Source organism: Pangasianodon hypophthalmus, chromosome 2, assembly GCF_027358585.1.
Source record: "Pangasianodon hypophthalmus isolate fPanHyp1 chromosome 2, fPanHyp1.pri, whole genome shotgun sequence".
In the NCBI taxonomy this organism is placed as follows: Eukaryota; Metazoa; Chordata; class Actinopteri; order Siluriformes; family Pangasiidae; genus Pangasianodon; species Pangasianodon hypophthalmus.
In genome coordinates, this window is record NC_069711.1 from 24,010,335 (window position 1) to 24,031,167 (window position 20,833).

At 37.8% G+C, this 20,833-nt stretch overlaps 1 protein-coding gene across 2 annotated transcripts; it reads right to left on the bottom strand.

Annotated features, from left to right (window-relative positions):
* Positions 1-3,040: 3,040 nt before the first annotated feature.
* Positions 3,041-20,207, bottom strand: rgs8 (regulator of G protein signaling 8). 2 transcript variants are annotated; one of them, XM_034298073.2, is made up of 5 exons: positions 14,633-14,828; positions 11,214-11,324; positions 11,040-11,101; positions 4,604-4,770; positions 3,041-3,756 (listed from the first exon to the last, which is right to left on the bottom strand). In XM_034298073.2, the coding sequence occupies exons 2-5, from the start codon at positions 11,312-11,314 to the stop codon at positions 3,562-3,564; spliced, it is 525 nt and encodes a 174-aa protein (XP_034153964.1). In that variant the 5' UTR covers positions 11,315-11,324; positions 14,633-14,828; the 3' UTR covers positions 3,041-3,561. The 2 variants fall into 2 exon arrangements, with proteins under 2 accessions (XP_034153964.1, XP_026789289.1); XM_026933488.3 differs by lacking the exon at positions 14,633-14,828 and adding an exon at positions 20,012-20,207 and having other exon boundaries at positions 3,045-3,756.
* Positions 20,208-20,833: the final 626 nt, after the last annotated feature.

Here is a 20,833-nt window from a genome sequence, read left to right on the forward strand (position 1 = left end):
CTTCATTACAATGCGACTACACAATGGAATCCATCATTGTAACATTACTTACTTTGTAGCTTATTTGGAGTAGTTGGGCGTGGTGACACATGGCCCTTTCACATGCCTAGATTGCCTAATAGATTTATTGCTTATGCAGTCCAGTGATTTGCACTTAATCTAGGCACATATCAGAAGATTTTTATGGAGGCAGCTGATGTTGTGGGAGGAATTTGCAGCTTTACTCACAGACTACAATTCCCATTCATCATCTGCCGTGGACCAAGGTGATCCCTTTGCTGCCATGTTTGTTAAATGGAACAGTCGCATCATTGATGTCATGTTTCGAGTTCTGCCCGGTCACGGTTATCAATCACACGAGATGCATACCATGCCTGAGCCCAGCTGAACTGTACCCAAGCCCACCTCTTCAAGCAGGCCTGGACATGGGCCAATCACATTAGACAAACAAACTGGCCTTTGTTCTCTTATCTTTATGTCTGAACATGTCAAACATGCTCAGGCACGGTACAGATCGCCTAGTGTGAGTACCCTCTAAGTCACAGCTAAATAAGTTCTGGGTTCCCCAGTCCAGGCGCACATTGTCAATAGATTTAGTTAGCAGCGTAGCAGATCTAGTCCGCCAACACCAAACCTACCTACACTTCATTTCCTTCAATAAAAGCTGTTAAATTCATTTTGAGAGTTGTCATGAATGAAATGTATTTATGCACAGGTAAGAAATAAGAGCTACAATGTTAAGAACAGCATCATTATTAGAGTTTCACAGGTTTAGTATCCAATTTCTCCTCCTCTATATTATGGGGTATCATCTGGACTAATCACCAAAGTACATCACTAACTATCTCACACTATAAAACTTACACTACTACTTACTTACAGTGTACAAGAATTCACCCCTTGAACTATTCAACACTTTGTAGTGCTGGAATTGAATTTGAATTTGAAGTGGATTTTTACAATTTGATTTGCATAATGTATCACAACAACATTTGAAGGTCTATCAGCTTTGCACATCTGGATCTTGTGGATATTGTTGCCCATTTTTCTTAGCAAAATTGCTCAACCTCTGTCAGATCAGATGGAGACCATTTCTCAATTGAATTGAGGTTTGGGCTTTGACTTGGTCATTATAACACATTTAGTTTCTTGGTTTTGAACCACTGTAGTACAACATTGGTAGTATGCTTAGGGTCTTTGTCCTGTCTCTCGCAGACTGGAGCAGGTTTTCTTCTAGGATTGAATTAATCAGTTGAGACTACTAAAACTGTCAACTGTTTACAATTAACTGACCTACATTCAATGCCATCTGCTGAAAGGAAACCTGATTGTTCCCTATTTAGCCAGTGCTTTTCATAGGTGAAAATGACTCACATTAGTATGTGACATACATAATTGATCTTATGAGAGTATTGAGGTTCATCCTTGCTTTATTCTATTCATGCTATAAGAAAAGTGACTCGTTGATTGAAGAAATGAGGATGATGTTTTAACTGTCTGGTAATGACATAGTTTGCCTCAGATGGAGACTGTTTCTCAATTGGATTGAGGTTTGGGCTTTGACTGGGCCATTATAACAAATTTAGGTCCTTGGTTTTGAACCACTCTAGTAGAACTTTGGCAGTATGCTTAGGGTCTTTGCCTTGTGTCTTGGAACAGGTTTTCATCTATGTTGCCCTCAACCCTGACCAGTTTCTGTTGATGAAAAACAGCACCTCAACATGATGCTACCACCACCAGGCTTCACTATGGGGATGGTGTCCTCAGGATGATGAGCAGTGCTGGGTTTTCCAGAAAATGTAGCACTTTTTCCCAAAGGCGAACTGTTCAATGCTGGTCTCACTAACCTACAGAACTCTTTTTCAGATTTTTTTTGAGTCTTTCATATGCTTTTTGGCAAACTCTGATTGGGATTTCATATGTTTTTTTAAATAATGGATTTGCTCTCACAGATCTTCCAAAAAGCCCAGCTTTGTGGAGGTCTGGGCTATGGATGTTCTGTGAAAGTTACTCTCATCTGAGCTGTCAATCTCTCCAGCTCCTTCAGAGTTACCCTTGGCCTTTTGATTGTTTCTCTGACTAATGATCTCTTTACTCAGTCACTGACTTTTCTTGGACAGGGTCCTCTAGGCAAAGTCATTTTTGTGCCATATATTTTTCCCCCCATTTTTAAATAATGAAATTAATAGTACCCCAAGGAATGTTCAAAGTTTGGGATTTTTTAAATAACCAAACCCTGATTGATATTTTTTTCTAGATTGTTGTCCTGGACTTGTTTTATTAACTCTTTGGTCTTCATGATGCTGTTTGTTGATTGATGTTCTATAATAAACTTTAATTGCACCCAGGTCAACTCCATTCAACCAATTTTTGTGACTAATCCCTACTCCAATATTATTGACTTAATTGTATCAATCAATCACATAATTCCAGTTAAGTCCATTTCACTTCCAGGTTCTAAGAGTACAAAATACATAAAAATTCAAGGGGGTGAATACTTATGAAAGGCAATGTACTATGCGATTGAGCTTCAGTCCCAGAAATTCCCTCTAATTTTTAAAAGTTTATGCAAAGTTGAGAAAATAATCAGTCTAAAGTCCTGTAGCAATTGTCTGGCCCAAGCTAAGGTTTAGTGCTCAGATGCAATTTTCTTTCTTTTCTTTCTTTAACTTGTGCTTCAGTAATTATGATTATTTTACTTTCAATCTTCGTATTCTTTTGAATATTCTCAAAGGTCTCAACTGTTAGTTGGTTGTAAGTACTAAAACTGTCAACTGTTTACAGTTAACTGACCTACATTCAGTGCCATCTGCTGAAAGAAATCCTGATTGTTCTATCTTTAGCCAGTGCTTTTCGTGGGTGAAAATGACTCACATTAGTATGTGACATACATAATTGATCTTATGAGAGTACTGAAGTTCATCCTCTCTTTATTCTGTTCATGCTATTGTTCCCATTTCTTTCATGATTGTTTTAACTGTCTGTTAATGACACAGTTTGCTTAATATTCTACAGTTTCATCAAGTAACATGTCTTTCATCAGGTAAACCATCACAATGACTGTGGAAACATTGTGTAGTTTTCTCCAATCAGAAGCTGGGTAATGAGTCAAACCTCATGACAAAATTCAAAATAAATCGGTAAGTATATAAATTGATAAATCTACAGAATCGTAGACATTTGTTCTTGAAATTGTTGCACCTTTTTAGTATTTTTGTAAGACATCTGACACAACTCAGTTCTCTTTTTGATTATAAACTCAAAAAAATTGGAAAAAAAATTAGGAAACCACAAACCTGTACTGATTTCGAATTGCTACACCCAAAACTCAATTTTAATCCACATGCTTTTACAAACATAAATTCATCTGTGTTATTGTTGGGAAGGAGGTCACTTCACATGGTAGCACAGTAACAGGTTATATACGCTATACAAGTGCAAACAACCTTCACAGTTCTACAATGCATATTCAGTCAAACTCAATATGTATAACAGTAAAGGTCTGCTCTAACATCTCTACAGGTTTTAACCACACAAGCAAAACAACATGGATATTCCTCTTTAAACCGATTTCCGCTGAAAATGCATCTGTGTCCTGTTCACGATTTCTTGATAGATTTTTGATCGAAGAAACCTAGGGTAGGAGTCTTTCTCCATGAGGCTGTAGACCTTGGTTTGGATCTCATTGAGACTGGAGCATGTTGGTTCCAGAAGTTTCTGTCTGGTCTCTTCCCTGGTCCTGAAGTCTATATTAACCTGTAAAGAGGTTAAAGAGACACAATGGCTTTATTAATTTGTGTATACCAAATTCCTTCCAACTGAGGATGAACAGTGTTATTCCTTCCAGCACAGTTCCAGAGACTTGTAGAATATATGCCAAAGCTAAGTGATTCTGGTCTGTCTCTGAAAAAGGTTGCTGAACTCCAAATCATGTTCATCTCAGCTAAATTTATTGCAATAGAAGGTCACAGAAACAGCACTCCTACAATGGGCCTCATTTATCAAACTATACACAAACAAATTGATTCATAATTTGTATGCAGAAGCATCTACACAACAAATGTGGTATTCATAAGCATCCAGTTATTTCAGAAAAACCTTCCTATCCTGCAAGAGCTCCAGAGCAAATTTGGATTATATTACACAGATTACACTGTCAAGGCCTCATCGCTTATTTATTTCAATCGCATGCAAACATTTAATGAAACTTTTGTGAAACGGCATTTAAACAGAGCATTTGTCAACTAAAATTAACTAACCTGACAGAAATTCTAAGAGGTTATCTAGGTCATATTAATGCGAGCCAGCTAGCTAATCTGAGGCAACCTGATGCAATTTATTAAGAATAATCATCATATTCATAGGTGTACAGCTTATCTTCACTGCTAATAGCTAGATGTTTAGCTAGATGGTCAACATAAGCTAACTTGATTCTTCATAACACCCAGAAAGCATGATGGATTGACTGTTCCGAGAACATTAAAAAAATATTCTGCTAGCTTAAAACTGCTACCTGGGATTATCTTTTAACTTAAAGATATCTTCTAATTAAAGAGTGATGTGAGATGTTGGTGTTATTCTTGTTATCTGTAGCCCAACTTACCTCTCTCGGTGCTTGAACATCAATAAATTCCTTGTAGATCTTGTTGGCTTTTGACACCAGCTTTGCAGGTGATTTGATCTTTTTGTAATCTTCACAAGCTAACCAGAACTCGATGTTCTCATCACTGAACTCTGTTTTAAGGAATGCTCTGAATGCTGCCAAACCATCTATGAAACAAACACACAATACATTAAGAAAATATATCTTTTTTTTTTTTTTTTTTTTTTTTACCATACAATAAAGCAGAAGATACGCCCCATAAATACCTTCTGCTATATATATATATATATATATATATATATAGGTACATATGTACATATTAAATAGAGTACTCTTATATAGTCTTCTTGTATGCAAAGGTAAAATCATGATAATGATTAAAATTTTTGATGTAAAATTCAAACTAACACGTCAGGGTGCACAAAATTTTTCAAAAATATCTGGAAGTTTTTTTTTCCCTCAAACGATTAGTCATTGTTTGGTTATCTGTCACACCTGATGCAGCCCATCAAGGGCCACAAGGCTTAAACATATAAAGAAATCAAAGAGAAAAGCTATCCCATACTAAGTCAATTTATCTGTTTGTTTAGTTCTTGCTAATTTCCTGAACTCCTGACCAATAATTTGTTGTTAAGACCATTACAAGCTTAATATTTTGCCATTTTGGGCTTGGCCAATTTTTTCTTTTGCCCAGGTGTGTATATTTTATATATATAGTCATAACACTTCATAAAGCATGAGAATATGACTTTATAATAATATGTTGCATAACTCTTAATAATATATGTTAATAAGAACGTTACTGTCCTGAACATTCCAGCGTAATGAGCACTGCTCTTATGTAAAACATTATCTGACATGCTTTATTTGTATGGTACACTGTAAAGCAAATCTTCTAGTAAAAATTTATACAAAAAGCTTTTCTCAAAATCATTCATGTTCATAAGATAATTTAAAACTTCATCAGGCATTGTATTTTGAATGCCCTCTTATTATGTTGCCTTCAGACCTGTGGGGTAGGAAATGCTCACAGGGCCACAGTTGTTGTTCTCATTTATCTCAGTGACATGTCAGGAGGTCACGTTGTGCAACTTGAATTTCTGGGGTTTTGTTATTTCCTTTTCATCCTTCTTTATTTGGGAGGTTGTTTATTTAGTGGCAGTATACCAGCAAGTGGTATGCTGATTAGTTCTTATTATCTAAGGGAGTAGTACACCAACAGTCATCAAATATAGATTTTTTTTAGTGTACTTTACACATGCCTAGCATGTGTCTGACAAACACTTATGTAACTGTGTCACAAATCAGACAAAGATTTAACAAAATCTAGTAATATGATACTATTGTAAATTAAGAACCAACTCTGAAAAAATGGAAGCCATATTAACACTCTATAAATGACCATAAAAACGTGATTATATTCAAATAGTAATATGTTTATTAACGTAGACAGTATTACCATTTGCAGTAGATGACACTTCCCTAAGCCTAATAATAAGTTGGTTAAAATGTGTTATTTATCAGAGAAAAATCTATATTTATTGATATGGTGAAGCTTTCAGTAAAGAGGTAGTTTATTTAACATTTATAGAAGGAGTATCCAGTGTCAGAACTTTGTACCAGTCAGTTTTTTTTTTTTTTTTTTTTGGTCATATTAATGACTGGAATAATTGGCAACTTCATGTGGTATGGGAAGGGCCCACACCACCTAATCATTGGTTATTTTCCTATAACAGCACACCCAAAGTGTTTTATTGCTTAATACATGCAGTAATCATTAGTGCATCAGGAAATAATTCATTAACAGCCTCTGAGTCATATATGAATAGCCATTAATAATGATAATAGTTTAGAATTAACATTTAGTTTACTCATTCTGTTAACTGATATCATGCAGGATTAAGAAAGATCATTCACATTAGTAACAATATACATGTATTGCACACAAATTGAATATTTTGGAAAGACATTTTTCCTTAAACTAATTGTCAATTAACATGTATGTTAATTGTTGGAAATTTGAACATAATGTAATGTGATTCACGTGATGGAGCATATAAATACAAATACATATTCAACATGTCATGAGTTACACGTCTTCTTTCAGTAGAAAGCTTTATATCCTTTGCTCTGGGCCTATGAATGTTAGAAGCAGCTAGTGCAGATAGAATTAAACTTTATACAAATGGCCCTGCTGGTAAATGCAATTATAGTGTTGTTCAGGAAATTCAATAAAAGAACAATCAAGAGGTGAGGACAACAGCACTGTGTCCCCTGGCTACCCAAGGAACAAATAATTCTGTTCGCTGTAGCCAGCGTGACACCATGACTGGCACATCTTCATAGTCCCGAAAAACAGGAACTCACAAAACCTATACCTAAATCCTTACCTGTCTCCGCATAGGACATAAAAATGCTTTATAAATATATAGGCATATATGACATTTAAATCTTTGTGATTGGTAATACATATATGTGATGAGGAGGAGGGAGATGCCAGGCTGTGAGGACGCAAGCCTGGCACTGAGCTGTCTAATCAGTGGGACAGAGTGATAAAGGAGTGGCTGGAAATGCCTGAGGAGGAGAGAGAGATGCACGCATGTGTTAGGTTGGTGCTACGTTTGTGGTTTATGTTATGTTTGAGTTCTGTTTGTGATTAAACTTTACGTTTGAGTTCACTTGATTCCCACCTCCTCCTTGCCCGTCTTTGAAGTTTGTTACATTGGTGCCGAAACCCGGGAGAGACGAGGGACGCGTTGTTGGCGAGGCGCTGACGAGGTATGGTACTGTGGCCATCCGCCAGGAGGTGGATGTGCTGCTACTGTCCACCTGAAAAAGGGAGGAGTGGCTGCCGTCTGCCTGGGGACATAGCCATCCACCGGGAGGCAGAAGTGTGGCTGCCGTCCGCCTGAAAAAGGGAGGAGCCGTAGCCGTCCGCCAGGAGGTCCAGTGCCAGTGCCCGGCATTGTGGGGGATTGCTTTCTGGCTAGCCGAGGACCAGAAGACAATGTGTCTGGGGACCGGGGAAGCAGTTTTTTTCTTTTCTCTCTCTCTCCTCTCTCCCTCTTGCTCTGTGTGGAGTGTGACAAGGAGGAGAGAGGGGCCAGGCTGTGAGGACGCACGCCTGGCACTGAGTTGTCTAATCAGTTGGAGAGAGTAATAAAGGAGCAGTTGGAAATGCCATATTTGGGTGGGGGTGGGGTGGGGGGGTGATGCATGCATGTTTTATGTTTGCCTTACGTTTGTGCTTTCTGTTATGTGTGAATTCTGTTTGTGATTAAACTTTACATTGGAGTTCACTTGGTTCCTGCCTCCTCCTTGCCCACCCTTGAAATTTGTTATATTGATGCCGAAACCCAGGAGGGAGGAGGGGCACGCTGTCAGAAAGCCCTCGCTGCCGTGGGAGGATTGCAGCGCCGAGGAAGTGTGGTGCTGGAGCGCTTGCCAGAGGACGGAGGAGTCACTGACGTCAGCCTGAAAAGGGGTGCAATCGCTGCCATCCGCCTGAAAAGGGGAGGAGCCATAGCCGTCCGCCAGGAGGCGGAGATGCGGCTACCATCCACCTGAAAAGGGGAGGATCGGCTGCCGTCCGCCAAAAGGGTGCGTCAGGCTGGAGGCCTGAATCTGGCCGCAGAGGAGTGTGACGAGGAAGATGGAGGGGCCTGAGGACACTAATCAGTGGGAGAGAGGAATAAAGAAGTGGCTGGAAACTCCTGGGGGGGAGAGAGATGCACACTTGTCTTACGTTTGTGGTTTCTGCTATGTTTGAGTTCTGTTTGTGAATGAATTTTAAAACTTGGAGTTAACTCGGTTCCTGCCTCCTCTTTGCCCATTCTTGAAGTTTGTTACAATATAAAACATGCATTATATGTATATTATATGCACAGGTTTCACTGTAGGTAGATGGCATATTGCATATATAAATTATTTTTTCAAATATTTGTTTCTTATGCATGCTTTTAGAAACACAACTTTATAAAAATGAACGTTTTAATTAGTTAATTAATTCTTTTTGGGGTTAAAAATCCTTTTCAAATATTATTTTGTATCCAGCATTATCATGTATACAGGCAGTGGCTGCTCTTCCATAGAGGCAGGTGAGGCAGAGTCCCAATGTACACCATCATCAGCCATAACATTAAAAGCACCAACAGTTGAAGTGAATAACATTGATATCTCGTTTGAATGGCACGTGTCATATTAGGCAGCAAGTGAACAGTCTGTTCTCGAGGTTGATGTGTTGGAAGCAGGAAAAATGGGCAAACTTAAGGATCTGATTGACTTTGACAAGGGCCTAATTGTGATGGCTAGAGGACTGGGTCAGAACACCTCCAAAACGGCATGTCTTGTAGGGTGCTCCTGGTAAGCAGTGGTTAGTACCTACCAAAAGTGGTCCAAGGAAGGACAACCGGTGAACTGGCAACAGGGTCATGGGCACTCAAGACTCATTGATGCACGTGGGCAGTGAAGGCTAGCCAGTCTGGGCGATCTCACAGAAGAGCTACTGTATCACAGATTGATGAAAAAGTTAATGCTGGCTATGATAGAAAGTGCCCATGCTGACCCCTGTCCACCGCCAAAAGTGACTATAATGGGCACGTGAGCATCAGAACTGGACCATGGAGCAATGGAAGAAGGTGGCCTGGTCTGACAAATCATGTTTTCTTTTACATCATTTGGATGGTCATGTGCGTGTGTGTTGCGTACCTGGGGAAGAGATGGCACATGGATGCAATATGGGAAGAAGACAATGCTCTGGGCAATGCTCTGCTGGGAAACCATGGGTCCTGGCATTCATGTGGATTTTACTTTGACATGTACCACCTACCTGAACATTGTTGCAGACCGAGTACACACATTCATGGCAACGGTATTCCCTAATGGCAGTGGCCTCTTTCAGTAGGATAATGCACCCTGCCACACTGGAAAAATTGTTCAGGAATGGTTTGAGGAACTTGACAAAGAGTTCAAGGTGTTGACTTGGCCTCCAAATTCCCCAGATCTCAATCTGATTGAGCATGTGTGGGATGTGCTGGACAAACAAGTCTGATCCATGGAGGCCCCACCTCGCAACTTTCAGGTCTTAAAGGATCTGCTGCTAACATTTTGGTGCCAGATACGACAGCGCACCTTCAGAAGTCTTGTGGAGTCCATGTCTCAATGAGTCAGAGCTGTTTTGGCAGCAGAAGGGGGACCTACACAATATGTGGTTTTAATGTTATGGCTGATTGATGTATATATCAACTTTTCAAGAAATCTTAATCTTCGTACTCATTCACAACTCCATCAATTTTAAATTCTGTTGAAATACTAATTACTTCTTTTGAGCGACCAATCCTTTGAAATATGTTGGTAATTGATAAAGCCATATTCCATTGATTTGCTCACCTTTCTATATTGCTCAATCTTGGGGCAGTGTGCTTACTGGCCCATTAAATCAAATAAATTTCCACAAACAAAGGCAAATTGTAAGTGCATACAGTGTGTCTGAATAATTTTCATTGTAAGTTATATTGCAAAGTTTGGGAGAGGGAAAAGTGGATTATCGGCTGGATAATGTCCATATATATCAGAAATACTTGTGCACCACAGTGACCTTGTTTCCCATGCAAAGGCAGAGAAAAGGAAGAAAAATTTGTGTCCCTTTTCCATTTTTTTTTCTACTAGATTCCGGTCTTTTGTGCAGTTTTTGAGGTGTAGCTGGGCTGGAAATTTTGCTGTAACCTTGTCTGTGCTGCACTGGTGACAGAAAACACACCTGTTTTATCAAACATTTGAACAAAGGTATGTCTAAGACTGCTCAGAAAGAGCTGCTAGACTGTATCCTTCATGACTATATGCTCTAGACTCTTAACTACCTATCACAGGGTGAAACTAAAATTCACTAGATAGTAGCCTATAGTCAAGTGTCTTGACTTACTTTGGTTTGGGGCTATGTTGTTATTAATGTTATTAATCCATGGTCATGAGCCACTGCAATGAAGACGCAACACTTCTTATCAAATACCTTGTAACACGGGTTGCTTTACACTTGTGTTGTCACTGTTTAGTTCAGTTTTTGAGAGACTCTCAGCTATCATTTGGTGTGATCTTGATTTCTTCCTTACAACATTGCTACAGGCTATTTGTGGTTTTCTGCAGTGCCCCGAAAGCACTGCATACGAAAACATAGACATGCTGGCAGAACTTATGCAGACAAACTAAGCAAAGGAAATCTCTCATTTTATGTGTGTATATAATATAATATTATATAATATGATAAAAACAATAAATATACTGTATATGTATAAAATAGAAGCAATGCCGGAGTGATGGTGAATATGTATGTTTATAATTTTAAGCATTATCTAGTATGGATGTGAACAAATAAATAAATACATTGAAATGCTTGGTACTTCCACCTCAGAGTTTTCCCTCAGTTATTCACTCAACTTACACTTGTTTGACAGGAGAATATCAAATGAATCTGCCCATTTGGTCACTTCATCTGTGGATAACCTAAAAATATTAGAGACATGGTTAAGTACAATTCTACATGCAATGCATAGAAATGCAATTATTATTTTTTTTATAAATTGATTCTAACTTGTTTAAAGAAGACATCCCTTACTTCAGGTATCGTGTGGATCTTTCTGGTCCAGGTGGTAAAAATTCTGAAAAGTCACTGCATGAGTCAGATTTGTTGGATAGGCAACCAAGTCTCGTTTTCATGGTTGTATGTCTGAAACAAAAAAAGGAAATATTGTCAGGGGAGGAAAAGAGAGAACCAGAAAAGAGAGAACTAGACACATAGGATCAAATCATTGGGAAAATAGATCTCATCGCTGTCCTTTAACCTGTACACTCGTGGGAAAGGAGAGAGTAAGTAATACTTATTGACATATGATTTAATCTTATTATTTACTTTTTGGTCATTAGTCAGGATTGTTCACAGCACTGAGTTCACATAACCACAAATTTATACCCCAGAGAAATAGGAACTGTCTTAATATCCTTGTAACAACTTCCCATTGACATAATTGTTAATGTAACTCATTAATTCTAAGCTAAATCTAACCCTGACTTTATCCTCAGTAACCAAAAGGTTTTTTTTGTTGTTTTTTTTCTGTTTACCTCAAATATCCCTATCCTTGTGGGGACATTTGGCCAAAGATGTAGAAATGTAGAAACACACGCACACACACACACACACACAAACAAAACCAAACATACAGGAGTTATATACTTTTTAAGTAGATTTAATCCATACTTTATATTTTTGTTTGGTACTTTCAATATCTAACATTTTTGCAAATAAATTTTCAAGTAATTAACCACAATACAGACTGACTTTAAATGAGTTTGTAGAATGGCAAAAAACACACACACAAAAAAACACACAGCTACAAGAAATGATAGAATCATTTTCTTTATGATTTGAAATATTGAATCCTTTCAAGTAATGCCTCCCTATTTTTTCTCCAGTGAGCTAAATATTTGAGGCTGAGGCATTATCCCCCTATACTCAGGACATGTGGTGGGCTATTTATAAAATCCTCTGACAAATCGGTCTAGTCAGAGGGAAGCTACTGCATGTACTAGGCAACTATACAGCAAGAATAGGTCCTGGAAGGGTTTCTAAAAAAAGATGCGTGTTTTATACTTATAATATTCTCATGAGAAATTTTAATCCTCTTAACATTTCCTCTGCTTCATTTTCAGAGCTTTCCTGCTTGTCAGTGACAAAATAGTCTAAAATTCTCTTTGATGTGTGCATTGCAGTTTGGCGCATTAGCTGGCTGGCAACGCTAAATCTTTGGTTTTGTAACATGCAAATGGCCTGTGGGCTGTCCTAGATTTCCATTTTACATCAATGCTTTTCTCTATTTGTGTCCAGCCAGCAGCTCCGTCTATGTTATATACTGTAACTCTAAACATCATTGAGGACAGGTGCTAAAGCACAATGTCCAGGTAAATTAAAAATAACCTGTAATTATAATAGCTAATAGCTCCATAGAGTCCATAGAAATACAAATGCAAAAAATTGAAATGATAGACTTGTCCATGGCCAGCTTTGTTTATAGCCCAAAGAAGGTGATGCGTGATTTGAACACTCATTGAAGGGATCCTTCACAGTTAACTTATCCTCTGAGAAGTACAGCACATTCTTCAGTGAATGCTGGGTGTGAATCCTGCTGCTGTATGTCTCTTTGACAGCTTTTCTTGTGAGATTGCTTCCTACTGTGCTTCTATTGCCCACAGTTAATATGCCTTGCCATCTGATCTCCTTCCTTCACTCAGGCTATTTTTTGCAATCAAGGCTGCCTGCTTTGCTGAGGGGAAACTCAAGGCTGAGCATTTATTTACTCTGGACAACAGAAGACTCAGATGATAATGGTTTAATCCTAGATGAGAGTTTAGTAATTAATCATGCATCAGAGCACCATACTCTAGCAGGCTGCTATACTTTTAAATGCTCATATTGTATATGCAATTTACATGTTAGTATATGTACTTTTTTAATTTAATGCATATTTATTAATCATATTGTACACACATGTACTGTGGGGCCCAAAAGTCTGAGAGTTCATTGAAAATTGGGAATTTTTTAAATTTAAAACTGGAAATAAACAGGAAGTTTTAGAATTTTGAAAATTCTAAAACAAAAAAAAAGGAAATGTGCAACATCTTGAATATTCAAAATTGAAGGTGTTGCACAATTTCTAGGTAAATTTGTGATAAAGACCATATCAGGAGACTTATCCCTTCGATTGAAGCACGTGTTCAGATGACACACCAATGGAATTGATCTAAAATGGATCATCAGGTTTTACACAAACTTGTGGAGTCTACGTCAGCTCGAGTGCACACAGTCATTAAAGCAAAAATGGGACACACTAAGTACTAGGAAATTCTGAAATTCATGTAAATATTTCTGAGATTCTACTTAAAGTTGTTGCTGATATTGTTTGTAATGAAAACCTTTGTGTAAAATTGAAAAAGAATACCAAACAGAAGCATTTTCACTAGTACTCTCAGACTTTTGGACCCCACTGTTCATTACTCATGTTGCACATAAACATGCATCTTTGACATATCTATTTGTCTGTACTATTTGCACAAGTTTCTTTGTTCATTTTTTTCATATTGCACATCTGTCAGATTCCTAAAATGAATTATTTTTCTTTTGAATTAAATATGAAACCTATATGCCCCCCAAATACTGAAAACTGTGTCAGCATGGTCGATAAATTCTCTTCACTCAGTTTTCTCGCTCCTCACTCAAGTTCATCATTGGTCTAGAGATATGCACAGGATTATTTTTTTATCCTGCTCATGCAGTTATTATTTTCTAAAGAATTTGGTTATTCTTCTCCACAAAATATGAACAAACTAATACTCTAATTTAACTCACCACGACCCTGGCCAGGCAGTTATTAAGGACTGCTGCCTGTTCATGTTCATGTGTTCTTTATTTGAGCGCCATATCTAACCACTCACTTGCACCCACATGTATGTAAAAATGTGACTGTTTTGTATTTTATAGTCTGTGGAATTCCTGTCCCTATATACCCATCTTACTGAAATTATGTATGAAAGGCTTACGTCCAAATGCATTAGATGACACTGGAGGTTTTATGGAACTTTGTCTTTACTTGGAAGAGAGAACAACAGTCATCAATTATCATTATGAGTTGACTGAGATAATGTGTTACTATATTTTTTTAAATCAAAATCTTCCAAGTTCTAGCTTGCTTTTACTAACAGCACATTCATGACACTTTAAGAAATTTGTAGAAGGTCCAAATAGTGCTTAATAAGAGTGTTATAAACACATTGTGCAATGACAAAGACAAAAAAAAAATAGCAAAGTATAATGAATGAGCTGAATGGGCTAAAAACAAGCTAATAACTTGCAAGTTATGGGTTAAAAAAACCATCCATCCATCAAATTATAATGCTCAAGCATGTTCAGTCATGTTGTGGCTTAATGTTCTAACATGCATTCACTTGCTTTTTGCCAGAACATCCATGCTATTTCTCACTTACGTGGCTGTGGTTGTGTCAGATGGAATAGACTGCAGGAAGCATCATGTACCATTACTAAACCGTCCACAGTGGTATAAATCCAACTGAGATTTCCTGCCTGACCTCATCCTGACTCTGTGCACAGGAAGTGTGAATTGGTCTGGCCCCAAGCCAAATGGCCTTAGTGACACTATTATAGATAGATAAATAGATAGATAGATAAATAGATAGATAGTTGGCTAGATGTGTAAATCCTAAATAACTTTAAAGCCTCAGTTTAAACAAAACAACAACAACAACAACAACAACAAAAAACTTGCACTAAAAACAGGAAAAATTCAAAATGTCCAGTATTACACATATGGATAATAAACATAGCTTTTTCTATAAAGATTGTACATATAAAATTTTTTACTCTTTTTTTGAGTGTGAGATTTTGCTGGTGTTTCTCTCTATATACCTATTCACACATAAAAGCTAATTTCCTCATATGCTGAGTATGTATTGGCCTGTAGAACGTAAGAGCAGTATAGTGTAATTTGTATCAATATTAGCAATATTAGCAAAAAAGTAAAAAGAATAAAGAGCTTTTAACTTGAGTCCATTTATTCAATTGTTCATCTTAACACACATTATTCAGATACCATAGTGAAATGAAGTGGTCGATGTAGTCAATATTTCTTAACCATGCAAACAAATCTCCCCTCAACAGTAATGCATGTAGCATGACACATCTTATCACTATAACATTAAGTTCCTAAGACTTACTTGTGAAAATATCAGTTCTTTTAGGGTGCTTTCACATGTATTAGTTTAAATAAGATTGAAATTGATAGTTTTGGTTCATTTGATATTTGGTTTGGTTTCACACGGCACATAAATAAATGAATCAAAAGAAAGTTTAGTGAGGGGCTTGTAGGGCTGAAAATGTCTTTTATTTATTGGTCAGTCTTTAATTCACTGGTCAGAAATATGGCAAAAAACTAAACAAAAATTTGCATGTAAAATCACAAAGATCACCTTAGATCACTAAGAACACTGAGCCAGACTAAATAAATGATTCGATAATTTTATAAATTAATATTTAAATGTCTTGTGTATCAAATCCAGTGTGTATTTTCTCTTTTTGCTCGTTGGCCCAGATATTCAGAACACGTGGCATTTCTGCAGTGCTATAGTGCTATGCTTTGGCTCAGTATGCACCTTACAGTTCATGTAAAAAAAAAAAAAAAACCATGCTGCAACCAAAAATACACTGCATGTTTGGTTCACTTCCTTTTTTTTCCTTTCCATTTTTTCTCACTGCTTTCATATACCCAATGTTTAGTTTATTGAAACTGAATCCTGTTGTGTTGGTTCATGTAGTCAGGTGAGAACACAGTCCAAGACCATTTGAGTCTCAGTCCGGTTTGAATTCAAGGCTTAGGGTTTGGTTCCACTTGAACTTTAGTGCTGTTTCATTGCCACCTTTGAGGTACCATCCCTGCCAAAAATGTGTATACACAGACCATCTCCACTGGGACCAGGTCTTCTCTTACATCACTCTTTTCCATTATCCAGACACATGAAGCCTCAGAGCCAAGGGCTGCCTTCACACCGGGTGTCACACTTTGGTATGACAGGACTAGAGCACCACTGGGTCACTGCCCTCACACGGTGCTTCTTCTGTCTATTTCTGGAACTGCCCTTTCCTCATGAAGCCCTCCCATGCACCATGACAGCTACTGCTACATCAAATAATATTTTGTTCATCGAAATGTTACAACCAAGGTCATCTGTGCTATACTTAGACATCACAATGAATTGAGTCCTATTCTTTGCTGCAATGACATCTTTGGGCTTGTTTTTGCATTTGTTGAAAATCACATGCCATATCTGAAAGTGCTTTTCTCTGTGAGGCTCTTGTATGTGGTAATCACTAGAGGCATGTTTTATCAAATGCTTGGACTACATACAGAACATTTGACTGGGATCCCTTTTTTTTGGCTATGTACTCCAACACATTGGACTTGTATTGAAAGAAAGAGCTTTAATTTGATGGTATTTACATGCAGGGAATCAGAGCCCTCATCTAAAAAGGGCAGGTGCAATATGTGGAGTTGCATACACACACACACACACACACACACACGCAGACACATTATATATATATATATATATATATATATATATATATATATATATATATATATATATATATATATATATATATATATCGATCAGACATAACATTAAAACCACTGACAAGTGAAGTGAATAACATTGATCTTGTTACAGTGACACCTGACAAGGGGTGGGATATATTAGGTACCAAGTGAACCGTCAGTTCTTGAAGTTGATATGTTGAAAGCAGGTGAGTGTCAGGTGAGTGACTCAGTCATCTGAGTGACTTTGACAAGGGCCAAATTGTGATCACTAGATGACTGGGTCAGATCATCTCCAAAACAGCAGGTCTTGTGGGGTGTTCCTGGTATGCAATGGTTAGTACCTACCAAAACTGGTCAAAGGAAGGACAACTGGTGAACCGACAACAGGGTCATGGGCACTAAAGACTCACTGATGCGTGTGGGGAGTGAAGGCTAGCCCGTCTGGTCCGATCCCTCAGAAGAGCTAGTATAGCACAAATTGCTGAAAAAGTTAATGTTGGCCATGATAGAAAGGTGTCAGAACACACAGTGCATCACAGCTTGGTGCGTATTGGGCTGCGTAGCCGCAGACTGGTCAGAGTGACCATGCTGACCCCTGTCCACCGCCGAAGGTGCCTACAATGGGCATGTGAACATCAGAACTAGACATTGGAAAAATGCAAGAAGGTGACCTTGTCTGATGAATCATGTTTTCTTTTACATCACGTGGACAGCTGGGTGTGTGCGTAACTTAGCTGGGGAAGAGATGGCACCAGGATGCACTATAGGAAGAAGACAAGCTGGCGGAGGTGTGATGCTCTGGCACTGTTCTGCTGGGAAAACTTGGGTCCTGGCATTCATATGGATGTTACTTTGACACGTACCACCTACCTAAACATTGCAAAAATTGTTCAGGAATGGTTTGAGGAACATGACAAAGAGTTCAATGTGTTGACTTGGCCTCCAAATTCCCCAGATCTCAATCCGATGGAGCATCTGTGGGATGTGCTGGACAAACAAGTCCAATCCATGGAGGCCCCACCTCACAACTTACAGGACTTAAAGGATCTGCTGCTAATGTATTGGTGCCAGATACCACAGCACACCTTCATAGGGCTTGTGGAGTCCATGCCTTGACGGGTCAGAGATGTTTTAGTGGCACAAGCGGGACCTACACAATATTAGGCAGGTGGTTTTAATGTTATGGCTGATCAGTGTACCTATATGTAAGAGATTGCAGAGAAAGAAATACAGAAAAAACAGAAAAATTCTCTATCCCCTCGATTCACCGATTCACCCTCTTGGTTAAAACTACATACAACTAACTATAGCTTTGTTCTTTCTGGGGGCAGACCAAATTTCTAGGGGAAAAAGATGTGGTGAAGAAACTAGCCTAAAGTGAAAAAAAAAAAGAAAAACAAAACAAAAAACTTGGCGGCAAATATTCAACAGGAAGCTGCATCATCTGCATCAACAAGCAAAGGTGGTAAAAACTTCTTTATTCAAGTTAAAGTGTAAGTATTCATCTAGAAAAATACTCTGGTAAAGGATGAAGTACAGCTTTAAATTCTTCACTGAAAAATTAAAGTAAAAGACAAAGTAAAATGTTAAAGTAGAGACCTGTTAAATTTCTTTAAGTATGAAAGTAAATATGAAAGTACAATCATGATTCACAAAAGAAAAAGATGTCTGTCTCAAATCACACACTGATTTCAGTTACCGATGCTAAATTAGTTCTCTTTCACCCAAGAATGTGCGATAAAGCATTAGCTTAGGCTAACTAACAACAGATTTATTCATAATCTCTCAAAAGCTAGCTAGCATTATAATAAAGCTGACGATACAAGTTAGCTGAATGCTAATAGCTAGCAGTCACAATACAAACTGCATTGATAAATACTGTACAAAGTGCATGTAGCAGCCGATAGATAACAATGATAGGAATCTCATTCTTGCCGTCGCATCTGTTAAGGTGTCGATTTGTTAGGAATTTAGATCAATGAAGAGCCTCGAAGCTGCCTGATTCTAAACAGTCACCAAATATATGATTATAGAGAAATGCAATGATGGTTGAAAATATAGTGAGTTGGAAGTAAAGATTTTTCTTTTCAGTTGTAGTAAGTATAAGTCAAAAGCGTTACATGAAATAAATAGGTACAGAAGGTGTCTGTGCCATGAAAGAGCACACCTTACTTATTGCTTAATAAATTAGGAATTTTTTGCCGTACAGACTTACTTTAAATTTGTATCTTATCACAGAGAAACTTTTGTCATTACATACCATATAGGGGATCAATACAAATGAACGATGTGCTTAAAGGGTAAAAATAATGATTTCAAATACACACATAGCTTCACATTTTAGCATTAAAAAAATCAGACTATATGTAGACCAGAATGTACAAAATGCCAGAATCATTTTGTATTTTTATTTATTTGCTATTCAATTTTAAATACTGAAGAACTACAAATATAAACAGTGGACCAACAGACCTTTCAACCACTCATATGTTTTGTTATTTGGTCTCTACACCAATTATAAATCTGGTTATAAATCTGAGGTTTGTGTGCATCATTAACCTTAATCAATCTCTGCTGAACCTATGTAGAAAAAACTGACAAAAATAGGCATAGACCTCCTCTGAGGGTTATGCAATCATATCAAATTACATAAAATCTCAAATTAAAACCCATTTCCACCATAACCCTTGAGTTACATGAGTGCATGCACAACATTCCTCATTACTAAAGGGAGGAGCAGTTATTATGTGTACACTTGGAAATAAAATGTGCCCCCCTACCAGGCTAAAAAAGCTGCGGGTGGCATGAGTGGGTACATCAAAGTCATACTTGATCTCTGCCACTTCCTTTTACTGACCTTTACTATTCCCACTCTTCCCTGAGCATTTCAGGCAAACATGCATTTGATGTTCAATACCCAAAACAAAATTAAAAAATAATTGCAATTAATATGATTTGTTAATTGGCAATACATTATGCAACCATCATTAGTAATAATTCATGCCAGATTTGTATAGAACATCGTAAAGCTAAAGTAATATCTACTGTATATACTGTACTGTATTTCTCGATATTACTTGAATTTCAAGAAAATATAATGAATGGCAGATTTTATTTATAAAGTTACTGAGCATATTATGTGGTATCAGCGAAGATAAGAGCAGATTATTATTTAATATTAATAAAGCAAAAGACTGAACAGCAGCCACCCAGCTGCAGAAGCCAGTCAGGGTGATGAATATGGAGTCCTTACCTTAATCCGTGTGCTGTTGTGCAGTGTTTGGTGTCTTTTGAATTTCGGATGGATTTATTCTGGTTGCTTTCTGTAGCTGTGGATGCACTGATGCTTTGGCGTGCGGTCTGCTGAAGCCCACATGTAGCAGCTAGCACTTGGCGTGTTCATCGGTGTGAAAACGTGGGGAAGTGAAAGCAGTGAGAGGAGGGAGAGATGAGAGAGGAGTGGGGAAAATAACAGAGAGTGAGAAGCTCAGCAAGCATGCAAGGCTCTTCAGAAATTCAAATGGCTGAATGCAAGTGCATCGCACTGCCTCTGCCAAATGTGCTGGGGCTCAACAATGAAAAGAGTGATGCGTTGAATTTACCTGATGCAAATCCGTATGTAAAAACTATTTTGCTAAAAGCAAGTAAAAGATATAATGGTGCAGATGTTACAAATGACATGCATATTTAAATCAATTGATACATTTTATTCCTTGTGAACCTGAAGGGAAACCTGTGCACTGTTTTGTAAGGCCTGTAGTAATAATATCTAATGAGTGGATACAATATCCACTGAAAGCATTCTTTTGACACATCATCCTCTATTTTCCTTCTTGATGAGCCCAATCATACCCTGAGTTGACACTGAGGACACACTCTCCTCATTTGATAGCACTTATGTGGATAAGATTGGCAAGCTTGAGAAAGCACAGTGTTCTGCACATCACAGCTGAGGAGGCAGACATCTTTGTTGTGTAGATTATAGGGTAAAGTTTGTGCACGTGTGCACGTGTACAGATGAATAAGATTGTGCATTGAGGCTTGTGTAATTTCCACTGTAATATCCATCATGCAA